The sequence below is a fragment of the Bubalus bubalis genome, chromosome 2, assembly GCF_019923935.1.
Source record: "Bubalus bubalis isolate 160015118507 breed Murrah chromosome 2, NDDB_SH_1, whole genome shotgun sequence".
NCBI lineage: Eukaryota > Metazoa > Chordata > Mammalia > Artiodactyla > Bovidae > Bubalus > Bubalus bubalis.
The window spans coordinates 35,176,235-35,193,238 of NC_059158.1; the positions used below are offsets into that span (position 1 = coordinate 35,176,235).

Below are 17,004 nucleotides of genomic sequence, written 5' to 3' on the forward strand. Positions count from 1 at the left end.
CTGGCCTCAGTCCCACTATATGTCACGGAGAGGGAGTAAATGACCTCCAAAGTCGTCTCCCGTTCTGACTTTGGTTAGAGGCGCAGGTACTTCCGGTGGCAGGAGGAGGGGGACCAAAAGGAAGAGGAAAGGGCGGCGCCGGAGAGGAGGCGCCGTGCGTCGCCGAGGTGGCACCGGCGGCTCCGCCCCGGCGCTCCCCAGGGGCCCCCAGTGTTCCGCCCTGCTCGGCGGAAATGAGCGGCGGCTAGGGGCAGGCGGGCGGCGGGGCTCCCAGAGGCGGGCGGGTGGGGGACGAGCCCCGCCCTTTCGGGCCCGGGAGGCCGCGGACCAGCGCGCGGGCGGGGCGCTGACGGCCGCCAGGGCCCCCGGGCGCTCGGGCCTGCGCGCCACGCCCCCTGCGGCCTCCAGGCCTGCGGAGACACGCCCCCTCCCGCCTCTCCGCCTCGACCCCTTCGGGGGGCCCAGGCGGAGCCCAAATCTCCGCCAGCGCCGCCGCCGTCGTCTGTGCCGCGTTCCTAGCTCGGCGAAGGACAGGCCTCGCGCTGGGACCCCCATCGACTTCTGAGGTGGCCCGAGCCCCGCCGCGGGCCCCCCCCACCCCCTCCCCCCGCTCCGGGTTTTCTTCCGCCCACTCACCCCCAGCCCCCCACCCCCGGGCTTTGAGTCCCCTATCCCGCTGCGCCTCGGGATTCTGGTTTCTTTGGCCTAGCCCCCTACCCCCGGACCTTGCCGCGCGCCCCTGGCTTCTTCGGCCTTCCATCCTGGTCCCCCCAAACCGCGCGCCCCTCACCCATCAGTTCTCCTGTGCACACTGTTCGGGTCCTCACGTCGCCCCCACCGACCTTGATGCTCCAGTGCCTCCAGCCTTGGGTGCCTTCAGCCCACCAGCCCCTCCTCCCAGCCCGACGGGCCCTGCGCCCTCGCTCCATCACCAGATCTCGGGGTCTCTTGTTCCTGCAGACTCTCCCGTGCTTCAGCCATTAGAGCTACTGCCACCCCTTTGCATACACACTCTGTTCTCGATCCTCAACACTCCAAAACACACATCCCTCTGGGCATCACATACCCCCTTCCCAGGTCCGCTGCCGCCTGTCCAGGGCCCTGGGATTCACTTTAATTCCAAGGCTTCCCTGCCCCCACTGTCCCCTCCCCACTGCTCCAAAGGAGCTCCCTCCATGCTGCACTCCGGGCCTTGGACTCTCTTTTTAGCCCGCCAATTTTGAGTTCTTTCAGAACAAACTCCCCGGTATTCTCTGCTTAGGCCTGGCCCCACCCAGCCTAGAGCAGGCAACTCCTGGACCCTGCTTCACCCCACCCAGCCTGACAGCTGTTGCCATATTTGCTGTCCCAACTCCTGGATGTCCTTGATTTTCTGACTTCTCACTCTAGATTGCCTGTTCTCTCTCCCTTGTGTTGCCAGGTGCCAAGATGGTGGGGGAACTCCGTTACAGGGAATTCAGGGTGCCCCTGGGGCCCGGCTTGCACGCTTATCCAGACGAGCTGATCCGCCAGCGAGTGGGCCATGATGGGCATCCTGAGTACCAGATCCGCTGGCTCATCCTCCGGCGTGGGGATGACGGGGAAGGGGGCTCCAACCACGTGGACTGCAAGGCTGAGCACATCCTGCTATGGATGTCCAATGACGAAATCTATGCCAACTGCCACAAGATGCTGGGCGAGGACGGCCAGGTCATCGGGCCCTCCCAGGAGACAGCAGGGGAGGCTGGAGCGCTGGACAAATCCGTGCTGGGGGAGATGGAAACCGACGTGAAGTCTCTGATTCAGAGGGCGCTTCGGCAGCTGGAGGAATGTGTGGGCACCATTCCTCCCGCTCCTCTGCTCCACACTGTCCACGTGCTCAGTGCCTACGCCAGCATTGAGCCCCTCACCGGGGTCTTCAAAGACCCAAGGGTCCTGGATTTGCTCATGCACATGCTTAGCAGTCCCGATTATCAGATTCGCTGGAGCGCGGGCCGGATGATTCAAGCCCTGGCCTCCCATGATGCTGGTGAGGGGCAGCATGGGGAGGAAAGGGGAGCTGGAGAGGGGCTGGGTCAGCTTAACATCTCACAGGGCCCTATGATAGGCGCCTCTGATCTCAGCAGTATGTAAATGATTCTGTGACCCTTCTCTTCGCATTGGAGGGAGGGAGGTGGGAAGGTGAGTGTGGGCATCTCTGCAGAAAGGGAAGACTGAATCTTCAAGAACCTCCTATTAACTGTTTTCCTAGGTGGAGGAAGAGTTTAGACTTAAATTTTTGCAGATGAGGCAGTAATAAGGTAGAATAATATAGTAAGCTTCGGCTTTTGGAGCAAATCAGCAAATCGTGTCATTCTGCTGTGTGACAGCAAAAGGTGTGAACTAAGAGTAGAGGGTCCACGAGAGGGGTCTGGGAAGGACGAGGTTAGGAGCTGTTACTGATTGGAATGTGGGTTCCAGGGACCCGGACCCAGATCCTTTTCTCACTAAGCCAGCAAGAGGCCATTGAGAAACACCTGGATTTTGACAGCCGCTGTGCTCTGCTGGCACTGTTTGCGCAGGCCACGCTTTCTGAACACCCGATGTCTTTTGAGGGCATTCAGCTGCCACAGGTATTCTATGGGGAGTATTGGGAGGGAGCTGTGGACAAAACCTGGGGACCAGGCCTTTGCACCTGCCCTCAGAGGACAGTGTGGAGAGAAAGCTGGAACAAGGTAAGTGTAGACCAGAGTTTGTGTCCTGCAGGTCCCAGGAAGGCTGCTCTTCTCCCTGGTGAAGCACTATTTGCATGTCACCTTCCTCCTGGATCAGTTGAATGACACTGCTGCGGAACCAGGAGCCCCGAACTCCACTCCTGAGGAGCTGAGTGGGGAGAGGGGTCGCCTGGAGCTGGAGTTCAGCATGGCCATGGGCACGCTGATCTCAGAGCTGGTGCAGGCCATGCGCTGGGACCAGGTCTGGAGCAGACAGGGGCCCTCGGGACAGCCCTCCGGTTCCATCTTCCAGCCCCAGCTGGTGGATGAGGGCCCAGGGCTCCCACCTGCCCAGGCCTTGCCTTCCCGCAGGAGGTCAAGGAGGTTTCGACCTCGCTCTGAGTTCGCAAGTGGTAATACCTATGCCTTGTATGTGCGGGATACGCTGCAGCCGGGCATGCGAGTGCGGATGCTGGATGACTACGAGGAGATCAGCGCGGGCGACGAGGGCGAGTTCCGGCAGAGCAACAATGGCGTGCCCCCTGTGCAGGTGAGGAGGGCCACCGCTGGGGGTCTGTCTGCGTGGGGCATCGCTGGGGCTTCACACTTCATGCTGGGGGCTCCAGCATGCTACTCACAGTGAAAACCCTCAGTAAGCTTGGGAGGGTTAAAGGGGGTCAGCGATTAAGAGAGGAGCCATTTGGAGGGCTGAGAAAATTTGTCTGTAGAAGACTCTGAGGTCAGGGAGACTCACTCCCATGAAGAACCTGGTAACAATGAGACCGTTCCAAAGGTCAAGTTCAGCAAGACAGTGTGGTTAAGGCCAGGAGGAAGTATAGGGTCATAAGCCACCAAGAATAGGGACTTCCCTGGTGGTCCAGTGATTAAGACTCCACGTTCCCAATGCAGGGGGCCCCAGTTCGATCCCTGGTCTGGGAATTAGATCCCACTCTCTGCAACAAAAATCCCACATGCTGCAATGAAGATCGAAGATCTCACATGCCGAAACTAAGACCCGGGGCGGCCAAATAAATAAATACTAAAAAAAAAAAGCCACCAAGGATAGGAGAGAAGAAAGATGTTCGCGTTTAGAGAAGGCATCCTTTACGTGCTCACGTGGCTTCTCCGTATACCGTGTGTTCTGCTCTTTGGAGGTTTTCCCAAACCTGGCCAGGTGGTCACCCTGAGGGCTGTGGGTCCACATTCATCATCAGATCATAGCCAGTCATTAGGTAACCTCTTGGCCCCTTCCCTATTTTTCCCGTTTCCCCCAGGTGCTGTGGGAGTCAACAGGCCGCACCTATTGGGTGCACTGGCACATGCTGGAGGTTCTGGGCTTTGAGGAAGACATCGAGAACATGGTTGAGGCTGCTGATGAGTACCAGGGGGCAGCGGTCAGTGCAGCCGTGGGCACAGGTGAGCCCAGAGAGGAAGCCAGGGTCAGCTCGGAGCAGTGGTCCGGCGGGGGCGGGCAGCGACAACTCTGCGCCCCGTGGCCCATTTCCACAGCCCTGCCGTCCTGGCGCTGGAAGCCCATGACCGAGCTCTATACTGTGCCCTACGTATGGCCTGAGGACGAGGACGCTGAGGAGAGTGAACACCTGACCCAGGCCGAGTGGTGGGAGCTCCTCTTCTTCATCAAGAAGCTGGACGGCCCTGACCATCAGGAGGTTCTCCAGATCCTTCAGGAGAACCTGGATGGGGAGGTAGAGCCAGACTGTGTTAAGGGGGTGTGGAAGGCTGGAGATGGGAAGCAGAGGCCGACAGCGTAAGGGGCTGCAGGGGAGGAGTCTAGGATGTTTGGGGTTGGCGAGCTGTTTGGGAGGAGCCTGCCATGAGAGGTTCGGGGTGGAGAAGGCGCATGCAGAGAACCCATCCCCTGGCAAGCGCCTCTGCAGGCAGGTAGAGCCACCTGCAGCGAGAGCGTCTCCCCCGATGGCAGGTTCTGGATGACGAGATCCTGGCTGAACTGGCTGTGCCCACGGAGTTGGCCCAAGACCTCCTGCTGGCTCTGCCACAGCGACTCGACGACAGCGCCCTCAGGGGCCTGCTCAACTGCCGCGTCTACAGGAAGTATGGGCCCGAGGCCCCGGCAGGGCAGCCGGCCCACCCGTCCCTGCTGGAAGCCCGGGCCCAGCCTCAGGAATCAGCTGACGCGGCCAGAGTGGAAGGTGGGGTGCCCCACGGACAGCAGCTCTGCACGGTGGCCCAAGGGCATCAGCCCAGGAGGGACGTCTGTGCTGGGTTTTGTGCAGTCCTGTCTTGAGACCAATGGCACTTTAGGAAGAGTCTGAAATGTTGAGATTAGCAGTGAATGGAGAAGCAGACGTTGTGCTCCCTCGAAAGAATTAAGGAGGATGTGAGGTTAGAACGTTGCGGGAATTCCCTGGCGGTCCAGTGGTTAAGACTTGGAACTTGCACTACAGTGGCCTGGGTTTGATCCCTGGTCAGGGAGCTAAGATCCTGCAAGGTGAGAGGCACAGCCAAACAGCACAAACATCGCAAGAGATTTTGAAGCCCTGGAAGTCCTCACATTGAATTTTTTCTGCTGGAGGGAAAAACCGATTATTGCATGCTTCTGGAAAATGCTCTTCTGTTTGCGGATAGGAAGCTCTGCTGCTTTATTTTGGAAGGGGGCCCTCACCTCGCAACTGTTGAGATCTTAGTTCCCTGTCCAGAGACCAAACCCAGCCCTCTACAGTGGAAGCACAGAGCTAGACTGCCGGGGAAGTCTCTCCCTTGCTATTTTAAGAAAACAAAATAAAAAGTTTGTCCTGAAGCTGTCTTACAAGTACATTAAGAGCTCTGAGATCCCCAGAACCTAACTTTTAGGGGGAACAAAAAATCAAAAACATTTTTAGGAGAAGAGTAACAAGAGAGTTACGAATGTGTCTCTCTTTTTCTGACCCTTCCTGTCACTAACAGTGGCCAATTCTTGTGACTTCCCCTCTTCTGTAGCAAAAGAAGCCCCAACTCAGGGCTCCAACACGCCACTGCAGCATCTGGCAGAGGGTTTCGGTCCGGCTGGGAAAATCTTCCTGGATCTGGAGGAAGCATTCCGCTCAGAGGGGACCCGGCAGGGAGAGGCCAAGCCCCTCCTCCTGCAGCTGCAGCGGCAGCCCCAGCCCTTCCTCGTGCTCATGCGGAGCCTCGACACTCCTGCCGCCAACAAGCCCCTGCACCTGGCCGTTCTGAGGTGAGGGGGTGCGGTGGGGCGGGGCGGGGCAGAAGGGTCTCTGAGCCTGACTGAGCATCTCTCTCCTCCCGCCCCGCCCCCACGCTCCCCAGAATCCTGATGCAGCTGGTGGATTTCCCTGAGGCACTGCTGCTCCCCTGGCATGAAGCCATGGACGCCTGCATGGCCTGCCTGCGGTCCCCAAACACTGACCGAGAGGTACCCCTACCCCGCCCTGGGGAGATACTGAGGGGGGAGGAGGCCAGGCAGCATCTGGCAAGGCAGACACCCCACCCCACCCTGGGTGGGGGGGGCACCGTGGAGCCTTTGTGCTCTTGGTTTGGGTTTTGTGTTTGAAACTGAATTATATATATATTTTAAAAAGGTCATACTGTTCAGAGTTCACAAATGAGAGCAGTGTAACAAGGTATAAACTGAAAATTCTCACTCCCACCTGAGTCCCGTTTTCCCAATGCCCCCAACATGCCCCTTTTTGGTAACCACTTGTATTCATTTATGTATCTTTCCTGTGTTTCCTTAGATAAACAAGCCCAGAAGTGATCTTACTTGCCATCTCTTTTTGTTACATAAAAGGTTATATTTATGTTACATTAAGAGCCTCAGTGGAGACTTCCTCAGGTAGTGCTTCCCCTGCAAGAGGCACTGGTTCAGTCTCTGGTTAGGGAACTAAGATCCCCTATGCTGGGACATGGCCAAAAACAAAAAAAATGAATGCCCCCAAAATCCAACAACAAAGAAGAGCCTCAGTGGCTCCTGTCTGGCTGAGCCTGTGGAGGAAAGGGGAGTGAAGGAGGCTGCGGGCGGGGGGGACCATCACAGCCGCCTGCCCTGCAGCGCTCCTGGGCACTGAAGGCTTGGGAAGGGGTCAGAGAACTCGAGTCCTGGAGGTAGTGCATGTTCGCAGCACACACCTTTGGCTGCTCCCCAGGTTTTAGCGCTATGGTGGGCTTACACACATCTGTTCCCTCTTGGCCCCTCCTTGCCCTTAGGTGTCTCTGAGGCCTGAGCATCTCAAAACCCAGCCCCACAGCTGGTTCTGGGACAGCTGGGCCTGAGAAGAAACAACGAGAGATGCCCCCGGCACCTGTTGCCAGCGTAGTCAGTGGTCCACAACCCCAGGTCCAGGGCACCTCTTGGCTTTTCCATTGCAGTTTGTTTGGTTCTCCAACTTCACCAAGCCCTCACGCCTCCCCATCCCTGTCTCTCTCTTTTAATGCTGAGTTTTCAAGCTGCTTATTTTCTTTTTATTAATTTGCGTATTACTTATGACCACGCTGGGTCTTTGTGGCTGCGCGTGGGCTCTCTCTAGTTGTGGCACGTGAGAGCAGCTCTTCATTGTGGTGCGTGGGCTTCTCATTGCGATGACTTCTCTCGTTGTGCAACACAAACTCTAGGTGTGTGGACTTCGGTAGTTGCAGCTCACGGATTCTAGAGCTCGGCCTCAGTAGTTGTGGCGCCGGGGCTTAGCTGTCCCGAGGCATGGGGGATCTTCCTGGACCAGGGGTTGAACCTGTGTCCCCTGCATTGGCAGGCGGATTCTGTGGGAAGCCGCATCCCTGTCTCTTCACTACTTCACCCTGTGTTCACTGCAGTAGCCCGGCACACAGTAGGCGTGTAGTCAGCACTGCTGAAGACGCCTTGTGGTCCATCCCCTTTATTCACCACCCCCACGCCCATCCCAGGTGCTCCAGGAGCTGATCCTCTTCCTGCACCACCTGGCCTCTGTGAGCAGGGACTATGCTGTGGTGCTCAATCAGCTGGGAGCCCGGGATGCCATCTCCAAGGCCCTGGAAAAGCACCTGGGAAAGCTGGAGCTGGCTCAGGAGCTGCGGGACATGGTGTTCAAGTGCGAGAAGCATGCCCACCTCTACCGGAAGCTCACCACCAACATCCTGGGAGGCTGTATCCAGGTCAGGGGGAAGGTCAGGGGACACTAGTGGGTTCACAGCTGGGTGAGAGTATGAAACCCTAGCGGTGGCAGGGGAAGGGATGTGTGTTTCTGAAGCTGGAAGGCAGGTGAGTCTAGTGAACCTGGGGGGCGTTGGTTCTCAGCCCCTCTTGGCTCGCTGACCCTGCTCTGCCAGTGGCATGGAAGTGGTCCCACAGCTGCTGGGTTTTTCCTCCACCCGTGTCTCCGTGTCCCTGCCCCCTCCCCGCACCCTTTCTCTCCATGTCCTGGCTGCAGATGGTGCTGGGCCAGATCGAAGACCACAGACGAACCCACCGCCCCATCAACATCCCCTTCTTCGATGTGTTCCTCAGATACCTGTGCCAGGGTTCGTGTGTGTACCCTCACCACCCCGAGTCTCCACACCTCCAAGTGTTTTCCCCCCTGCCTCTGCCAGGCTGTGACCACCACCCCTTCCCACGTGCCTGCAGGCTCCAGCATGGAGGTGAAGGAGGACAAGTGCTGGGAGAAGGTGGAGGTGTCGTCCAACCCGCACCGGGCCAGCAAGCTGACGGACCGCAACCCCAAGACCTACTGGGAGTCCAACGGCAGCGCCGGCTCCCACCGCATCACCCTGCACATGCAGCAGGGCATCCTCATCAGGTAGCGCGCCCCAGGCCTGTGCCCGGCACACACCCTCGCCTTCTCGTGACTTCCCTTCTGTTGGTCTTGGGGAGGGCCCCGTCCCCCTGAACGTGACCAAAAGGTCCCCCTGGCTGTGTCTGTGGGGACATGACTGGATCTGGTGCCGACTGGTTCCTCTGCCCTCGTCCCTCCCAGGCAGCTGGCTCTGCTGGTGGCTAGCGAGGACTTGAGCTACATGCCCGCCAGGGTGGTGGTGTTCGGGGGCGACAGCGCCACCTCCCTTAACACGGAACTCAACTCGGTAGGGCCCCTTGTGCTGTTTGGCCACCCCTTAGGGGATCCGCCCTCCTACCCAGATCCCTAAAAGCCCGTGTTCCTCCGTCTTGAGCCTCATAGAAGATGAAGTGCGTCCCTGCACCCCTGTGATGGCATCAGGCCCCGAGCGGTGAGGGTGGCATTGGGACCCCCTTCGTCAGGACCCCATGCACCCTAGAGCTGGGGAAGGAGGGACAGCAGGGAACAGGAACAGACCAGGGTGCCTTCAGCACTCCCATCCACACACCGGGCGGTGACCGTGCTCGCTGCTTGCCCCCCACCCCGCCAGGTGAACGTGATGCCCTCCGCCAGCCGGGTGGTCCTCCTGGAGAACCTGAGCCGCGCCTGGCCTGTCATCCAGATCCGCATAAAGCGCTGCCAGCAGGTGGGGTGGGGGACATGGGGTGGGGGGAGTGGGCCCCACGCTCTGCACCGTGCCTTGCAGTTCTTGGACCAGCACTCCAGCCCGTCCTGAGGAGTGTGTGGGGCCGGTGGAAACGGGCCTGTGTGCGTTGCAGGGCGGCATTGACACGCGCGTTCGGGGCTTGGAGGTCCTGGGCCCCAAGCCCACCTTCTGGCCCGTGTTCCGGGAGCAGCTCTGCCGCCACACGCGCCTCTTCTACATGGTCCGGGCGCAGGCTTGGAGCCAGGACATCGCGGAGGACCGCAGGGGGCTCCTGCACCTGAGCTCCAGGTGTGCGAGCACATGTGTGCCTGTGTGCCTGAGGGGTAGCCTGCAGCCTCAGGCTGGTGGACTTGGGCCTGCAGCCCCCAACACCTTCCTACCCGCTCCCCTTCCCAGACTCAACGGGGCCCTACGCCACGAGCAGAACTTTGCCAGTCGCTTCCTCCCTGACGAAGAGGCCGCCCAGGCGCTGGGCAAGACCTGCTGGGAGGCCCTGGTCAGCCCCCTGGTGCAGAACATCACCTGCCCTGGTAACCGCCCCTGCCCATTCACCATCCCGACACTCAGCCCCACTCACCAGCCCCTTCTTGCTCTTCCCTGGGTGACGCCTTTGGCCCATTTGGCACCTGCAATTTATTCAGCCTCCCCAAGCCCCCCGCTTCTCACAGCCCAGGGGCGCCTCCTTTCCATGTGTCCCAGTGTCAGCTGACCCTACGCGGTCAGGAGGAGCCTTGCTCCCTCCCCTCCCGTGGCGGTCCACTGCTCTTCCTCTGCATGCCCATCCAGACCAGCCTCCTCGGCAGGCTCTGCACACTTGCCCTGCCTTAGCTTGTTCTTCCCCACCTCCAGATGAAGAAGGCGTCAGCCCACTGGGCTGGCTGTTGGACCAGTACCTGGAGTGTCGGGAGGCTGCCCACAACCCGCAGAGCCGCGCGGCAGCATTCTCCTCCCGGGTGCGCCGCCTCACCCACCTGCTGGTGCATGTGGAGCCCTGCGAAGCGCCCCCCGCGGTGGCGGCCGCGCCTCGGCCCAGTGAGTGCCGGGAGCTGGCTTGGGGGTGGGGGTGTCTCCTTCCTCACTGTCCCCTCCCTGCATGCTCAGCCTGCTACTCGCCTCCTGGTTTGTGTCACCCCCACCGGGGAGCATCATTTCAGTGGGCAGCATGTCTGGAAAGATCCCCTGGGCTCACCACTGAATGGGGGACCCAGGAGCTGAGGGGCTTCCCCCGCCCTTCCTCTTCCCCTTCCCCTGTGTCCACAGAGGGCAGAAACAGAAGCCACGACTGGAGCTCCCTGGCCACCCGGGGGCTTCCCAGCAGCATCATGAGAAACCTGACGCGCTGCTGGCGGGCGGTGGTGGAGGAGCAGGTGGGCCGGGGCGGGCCGGATGGGGCGGATGGGCGGAGCTGTGCCCCTGGTGTGTTGGGTTGCCATCACGCTGCCACCTCCCACTCTCCAGGTGCACAGCTTTCTGACCTCACGCTGGCGGGATGATGACTTTGTGCCCCGCTACTGCGAACACTTCAGTAATCTGCAGAAGGCGAGCTCCGAGCTGTTTGGGCCACGGGCAGCCTTTTTGCTGGCGCTGCAGAATGGCTGTGCTGGTGCCCTGCTGAAGCTGCCTTTCCTCAGAGCTGCCCACGTAAGCCTCCTGTGTCCCCTCCCCTGGGACCTCTCCCCTCAAACTCTCTCTTCCCCTCCTCAGAGTTGCCCACCCACTATGTTCCCACTCAGCAAGAAGCATGTATTGGCATAGACCATGTTATCAAAAATCTAAAAAGGAAAAAAAAAAAAGGAATTCCCTGGTTGCCCAATGGTTAGGACCCTGTACTTTCACTGCTGTGGGCCCAAATTCCATCCCTGGGCAAGGAACTAAGATCTCACACACAAAAAGGTAAAAGGAAAAAAATGACCTGCTTTGTGCCATTCTAATATCTCTCTGCATACCTTCTTCTACTTGCGTGCTTGATTTCACTTAGTTTTACCCACAAGTAGCTAAATGCTTTATCCTGTTTTCTTTTGACCTTTACATTAAAAGTCATTTTCATATTGCTATTTGTCCTCAGATTTTTGCATAGAGTCCATAAAATGGATGTACTATAATTTCCTCCACTATTCCTATTATTCCAAAAATGTTTAACAAGTGCTTAACCCACTCCAGTATTACTGCCTGCCAAATCCCATGGACAGAGGAACCTAGTGGGCTACAGTCCATGGGGTCACGAAGACTTGGACATGACTGACCAACTAACACTTTTAATACTTAATATGTGTCAGGCACTGTAATAAGAGCTGAAGATAGATGAAGTCCCTTCCCTCCAAGTTCACAAATCGGAAAATTCATGTGACTCACTTTATCTCAGTGGCCTTGTGTGCTTGTCTCCTTGTGTTAAATTATCATTGTTGGATTTTAGACATGCTAAGGAGAAGGCAATGGCACCCCACTCCGGTACTCTTGCCTGGAAAATCCCATGGACGGAGGGGCCTGGTAGGCTGCAGTCCATGGGGTTGCTCAGAGTCGGACACGACTGAGCGACTTCCCTTTCACTTTTCACTTTCATGCATTGGAGAAGGAAATGGCAACCCACTCCAGTGTTCTTGCCTGGAGAATCCCAGGGACGGGGGAGCCTGGTGGGCTGCTGTCTATGGGGTCACACAGAGTTGGACACGACTGAAGTGACTTAGCAGCAGTAGCAGACATGCTAAATGTGAAAATTGTGTTTATCATTGTTAGTATTTTTTTTAATGTTCTTTATTTTACTGAATTTATTTGGGGGTGTCACGTCTTAGTTGTGGCACACGGGACAAACCCGGGCCCCCAGCATTGGTAGCATGGAGTCTTAACCATTGGACCATCAGGGAAGTCCCAGAATTGTTAATGTACACAGTTGTTAATGATTTTATGAATTTTATAAAATTGTTGACCAGTTGATAAAGCTTCTGGCCATTCATATTTCCTTCCTCAGACCCTCCTCCTCCCTGTGCTCCCACTCACCAGCTTCATTCTCTCCTTCAGTTTCTGACTACGATCATACAACCCTGAACACACCCGATCTCGCTTCCTTCACAGTTTTCCTGTGCTCTTCCCACTGCCCAGGTGAGCGAGCAGTTTGCCCGACACATCGACCAGCGGATCCAGGGCAGCCGGATTGGTGGGGCCCGGGGAATGGAGATGCTGGCCCAACTGCAGCGATGCCTGGAAACCGTCCTCATCTTCTCTGGCCTGGAGATAGCCACCACTTTCGAGCATTACTACCAGTGAGTGTGGACCGAGGGAGTGGGAGGTGGGGGGAGGCAGGATGATGGGCAAGGCAAGCTCTCGGGGTCTGGGGGGCTGGGGTCTGGGTAGGCTGGAGTCTTGGAGCGGGAGGCCCTGCCAGGCAGCCTCACCAAGGCTCGGCCTGGGCTGTGCACGCTGCAGGCACTACATGGCGGACCGTCTCCTGGGCGTGGGCTCGAGCTGGCTGGAGGGGGCCGTGCTGGAGCAGATCGGCCCCTGCTTCCCCACCCGCCTCCCCCAGCAGATGTTGCGGAGCCTGAGCACCTCGGAGGAGCTGCAGCGCCAGTTCCACGTATACCAGCTCCAGCGGCTGGATCAGGAGCTCCTGAAGCTGGAGGACACAGAGAAGAAGATACAGGTGGGAGCGGGGGAGGGAACTAAAGTAGCAAGAAGAGAGGAAGGCAGAGAGTGGCTTGGGACAGACCGAGGAGCCGGCTGGCTTAGGGGTACCCTGTGTTCCATCTTCAGGTGAGCCGTGACGCCAGCGCCAGTGGCAGGGGCCATGAGAGAGGGACCGGGGAGGAAGCTGAGCTGGAAGCTGGGGCCGTGGCGGCGGCAGCAGCAGCAGCTGGTGTGGCGGGGGAGGAGGAGGAGGACGAGGAGGACGAGAGCGAGGATCTCTACTATGAAGGGGCGATGCCAGAAGTGTCTGTGCTCGTCCTGTCGCCACGCTGCTGGCCCACCGCCTCCATCTGCCACACGCTCAACCCCAGAACCTGCCTGCCTGCCTACCTGAGGGGCACCTTGAACCGATACTCCAACTTCTACAACAAGCGTGAGCAGCTGGGCTGAGGGAACTGGGGACCTGGGAAGAGGATGAGATGCTGGGAAAGAACCTGGGGCTGGCAGCCTGTAGATTTGAGAAGAAAAGACTGGAGCTTAGGTTTGGAGTAGGGGTGGGGTGGAAGGGCACCAGATCCCAGGACTCTTGCTGTTTCTATTTTTCAAATAATGACCTGGGACTTCCTTTATGGTGGGAAGGATGGAGGCAGGAGGCACCTGAGGTCCACAGAAGGTGGTGGGTGTCTGGCTCCTGGTCAGTCATCGTAACCTCAGCTCCCCACTGGGGGCTGATCCTGGGCTGGGCAGTGAAAAAATAGGTGGGTGATACTGAGACCTTGCTCTCAGGGAGCTCCTCCACCAGCTTCAAGACATTGTTTCCAACTTGATGAGAACCCCAGTCCTTTCTCACTTTGTGGCTTTGACTCCCTTAAAAAAATGGAGAACCCCTCAGAGGCACTGATCATGAGCTGCCTGGCACGGGGTGGGCTCCCAGATACCTGAGGCTGACCCAGGAGGCAGACTCAAGGAAGGCCAAGCTCTGGAAGCTCAGACCAAGAGCCAGTGTCCAGACACGCTGGACCCAGGCTCTGCAGAGGTTAGTGAGGACAAAACTCCAGCGATGGCGTGTCCTCGCCAACTCCCCGACTCCTGCCGCCTCCCTGACGCTCCTCAGGTCAGAGCTCCCCTGCCCCGGAGCGGGCCCCGCAAAGGCGACTGCAGTGGACGTGGCTGGGCCGGGCGGAGCTGCAGTTTGGGGACCAGACGCTGCATGTGTCCACCGTGCAGATGTGGCTGCTGCTGCATTTCAACGAGCTGAAGGTGGCCCAGCTCCCCCGCGCCTCCCTGCTCCCGCGACCTGTCTGTCCTCTTTCTTCTCTCCACCCTCTCTCTTCCCTACCCCCTCACCCTGGGAGGCCCTGATGCTTCCCTCTTCTTCCCAAGGCGGTCTCTGTGGAGAGTCTGCTGGCACTCTCGGGGCTCCCTCCAGACGTGCTCAATCAGGCAGTTGGGCCTCTGACTTCCTCAAGGGGCCCCCTGGACCTTGATGAGACAAAGGACAACCCAGCAGGTCTGTACTTAGGGCACTGGGGCCTGTGTCCTGAGCTGGGGCCAGTGTCCTCGGGGGAGCCCTGCCAAGTGACCAGCGCTTATTTCAGGATTGCTCAAGATTCGAGACAGCAGTGAGGAACCCAGGCCTCGGAGGGGCAACGTGTGGCTCATCCCAGCTCAGACATACCTGAAAGCTGAGGACGAAGAGGGCCGGAACTTGGAGAAGAGACGGAACCTTCTCAACTGCCTCATCGTCCGAATCCTCAAAGCCCATGGGGACGAGGGGCTGCACATCGACCAGCTTGTCTGCCTGGTAGGTGGAGGTGGGTGGTGGGTGAGGGGGCTTTGTCAGTTGGAGGGCAGTCTCCAGGAGGAGGTGGGGGCCCTGCGGGGTGGGGGCAGTCTCCAGGAGGAGGTGGGGGCCCTGTGGGGTGGGGGCAGTCTCCAGGAGGAGGTGGGGGCCCTGCGGGGTGGGGGCAGTCTCCAGGAGGAGGTGGATCCCCATGCGAAGTCTTGGGCTCGCTGTGGACCCTGTAGGTGGGTGAGAAGTGAGGTTGGGCCTCACTGTCCTTGGACGGGGGGCTAGAGGTGGGGTAAGCTGGGCGTCCCTGACCTCTCTTTTCCCTTCGGCCCTCCACACCAGGTGCTGGAGGCTTGGCAGAAGGGCCCGTGTCCTCCCAGGGGCCTGGTCAGCAGCCTTGGCAGGGGGTCCACCTGCGGCAGTGCTGACGTTCTCTCCTGCATCCTGCACCTGCTGGGCAAGGGCACGGTGAGACGCCAGGACGACCGGCCCCAAATGCTGTCTTATGCGGTTCCCATGACTGTCATGGAGCCTCACACTGAGTCCCTGAACCCAGGCTCCTTGGGCCCCAACCCACCCCTCACCTTCCACACCCTGCAGATCCGCTCCCGGGGCGTGCCCTACGCCTCCTGCACAAGCACCCAGAGCTTCTCTACCTTCCGGTAGCCCTGGAGACAGGGTCAGGGCTAGGTAGGGCCGGGGCTTTCCACAGAATAAAACGCAGGAGTTTGATTACTTGGCCTGTGTGGTAACTGCCAGGGGTCTGCCAAGGGTGGGGACTTTCCTGGCTGAAAGGAGACAGGAGCCCTCAGCTCTGAGGCTGAATCATGCCATGCCAGGGTCCTTTGCGTGAGGATGGCAGGCTGTATGGGACTGAGCACCCTCCTCTCAGCCGGGGGAATTAAGTGGACTCCAGGGGTGGGCCTTCTTGAAGGGTATGTGGTCAGAAGAGCTATCACCTGGCAGGCTGGAGAGTCAAGCCCATCTCGCCACTAGCTGGATGGCTTGCAATTTCAGCAGATCATCAAGCAGGGATCTACTTTCCTTGTTTGTGGAATTGATTGGACATTGTGCCTTCCCCAGCTAAGGCTGACAGGGAAGGTGAGATAAAGGCCTTGTGGCCACTGCAGGCCCCCGGGACCTTAACGTGTTCCACCTGGAAGCTCTAGGACCTGGGTTAGAAGGAACTGCAGCTCCCATGGCTCCTCCTTGCCCCTGTGCACTCCCACACACCAGTGGCCTTCCCTGCCCTCAGGACTTTGCGTCTCTGCAGGGCAAACATTCCCAGGCTGTGACTTTTGCTTCCCTGATCCTTAAAGCCCTCGAGCTGGTTTGCACACCAAGGACCACATAATGATCCCATTTATAGTCATGTCCCCCAGTTGGCCAGTTAGAGACAGAATGTGGTTTAGTGGTTGCCTATAGTTGGGGGGATTGGGAAAAACTGAGGAGTAACTGCTACAAGGTATGGCATTTCTTTTGGGGGTGTTGAAAATGTTAAAAAACTGTGGTGATGGTCAATTCTGTGAATATATTTAAAATCACTGAACTGTTAACACTTTAAATGAGTAAAGTATACGGTATGTGAATTGTATCTCAATAAAGCTGTTAATAAAAACCAAAACCAACCAAACCACCCCAAACTGAAGCTCAGTGCTTTCCTACATCTCCTCTGCCTCCTCCTTGAAGGGGGAAAGTAGCAGGTTGGAAGTTGGGGCCAATACAGCCTTGTGGTGGGCATGTATCAGTTTTCAACCTATTTTCACCTGAACCCGCTTCTCATGCTTGTGAACACCCTACCACAAACCTAGGAAGAAGGTAGAGCTCACCTCCCACCACGTTAAAGACCAGACACTGCTTTCCCAGCATCCCCCTTGCAGGCAGGTGACTAGAGGCCTCAGCTGGGAACATCTCGGTCTGGAGCAGAGGGAAGGGGAGTGAACCTTTGGCAGTGGAGCTGACATCTTCACAGTGACTCTGGTTCTGCAGTAGGACCTGGAGTGCTTCTCACTGCTCTGACTTTATCCCTCACTCCTTTTTGGAGCTTCTCTCCAGTCTTCTTAGTGTTTCTGTGAGCCAAATAGTTCAGTAGTCTTTCTGCTTTTATCAGCCAGAATCACTGTTTTGGCATTAAATTAGGATTTATTCACGTGACAACTGGGATTCTGCAGTGCTCCCTCACTCTCTCTGGGCTAGGCCAACCATCCTGGTAGCTACAGCCTTCATCTAACAACCACTGGAAAAGCATGTTTTATGCATTTCTTCCCTCTGAACTACATCATCTCCCCCCAACCAGGAGGCATCAAGCAGTAAGTCTTAGTCTCTAACTCCACCTCTTCCTTTCAGGCTGCCTTTTGCTATTATTTTTTGCCCGCCCAGCAGCACAAGGGATCCTAGTTCCTAGACCAGGGATGGAACCCATGCCCCTGGAATTGGAGTCGCTGTGTCCCTAAACACTGGACCATCAGA

The 17,004-nt window shown here is 58.0% G+C and overlaps 1 protein-coding gene across 2 annotated transcripts; it reads left to right on the top strand.

Moving 5' to 3' along the window:
• Nucleotides 1–234: 234 nt before the first annotated feature.
• On the top strand, nucleotides 235–16,168 carry CUL7 (cullin 7). 2 transcript variants are annotated; one of them, XM_025269571.3, is made up of 26 exons: nucleotides 235–566; nucleotides 1,421–2,008; nucleotides 2,440–2,591; nucleotides 2,725–3,222; nucleotides 3,947–4,088; nucleotides 4,182–4,378; nucleotides 4,615–4,843; nucleotides 5,631–5,868; nucleotides 5,961–6,066; nucleotides 7,551–7,778; nucleotides 8,054–8,150; nucleotides 8,248–8,419; nucleotides 8,597–8,702; nucleotides 9,006–9,101; nucleotides 9,235–9,410; nucleotides 9,519–9,652; nucleotides 9,972–10,154; nucleotides 10,383–10,489; nucleotides 10,581–10,763; nucleotides 12,219–12,379; nucleotides 12,543–12,759; nucleotides 12,870–13,176; nucleotides 13,858–14,003; nucleotides 14,127–14,253; nucleotides 14,342–14,547; nucleotides 14,878–16,168. In XM_025269571.3, the coding sequence occupies exons 2-26, from the start codon at nucleotides 1,429–1,431 to the stop codon at nucleotides 15,199–15,201; spliced, it is 5,112 nt and encodes a 1,703-aa protein (XP_025125356.1). In that variant the 5' UTR covers nucleotides 235–566; nucleotides 1,421–1,428; the 3' UTR covers nucleotides 15,202–16,168. The 2 variants fall into 2 exon arrangements, with proteins under 2 accessions (XP_025125356.1, XP_025125363.1); XM_025269578.3 differs by having other exon boundaries at nucleotides 237–566; nucleotides 8,054–8,144.
• The last annotated feature ends 836 nt before the right edge of the window (nucleotides 16,169–17,004 follow it).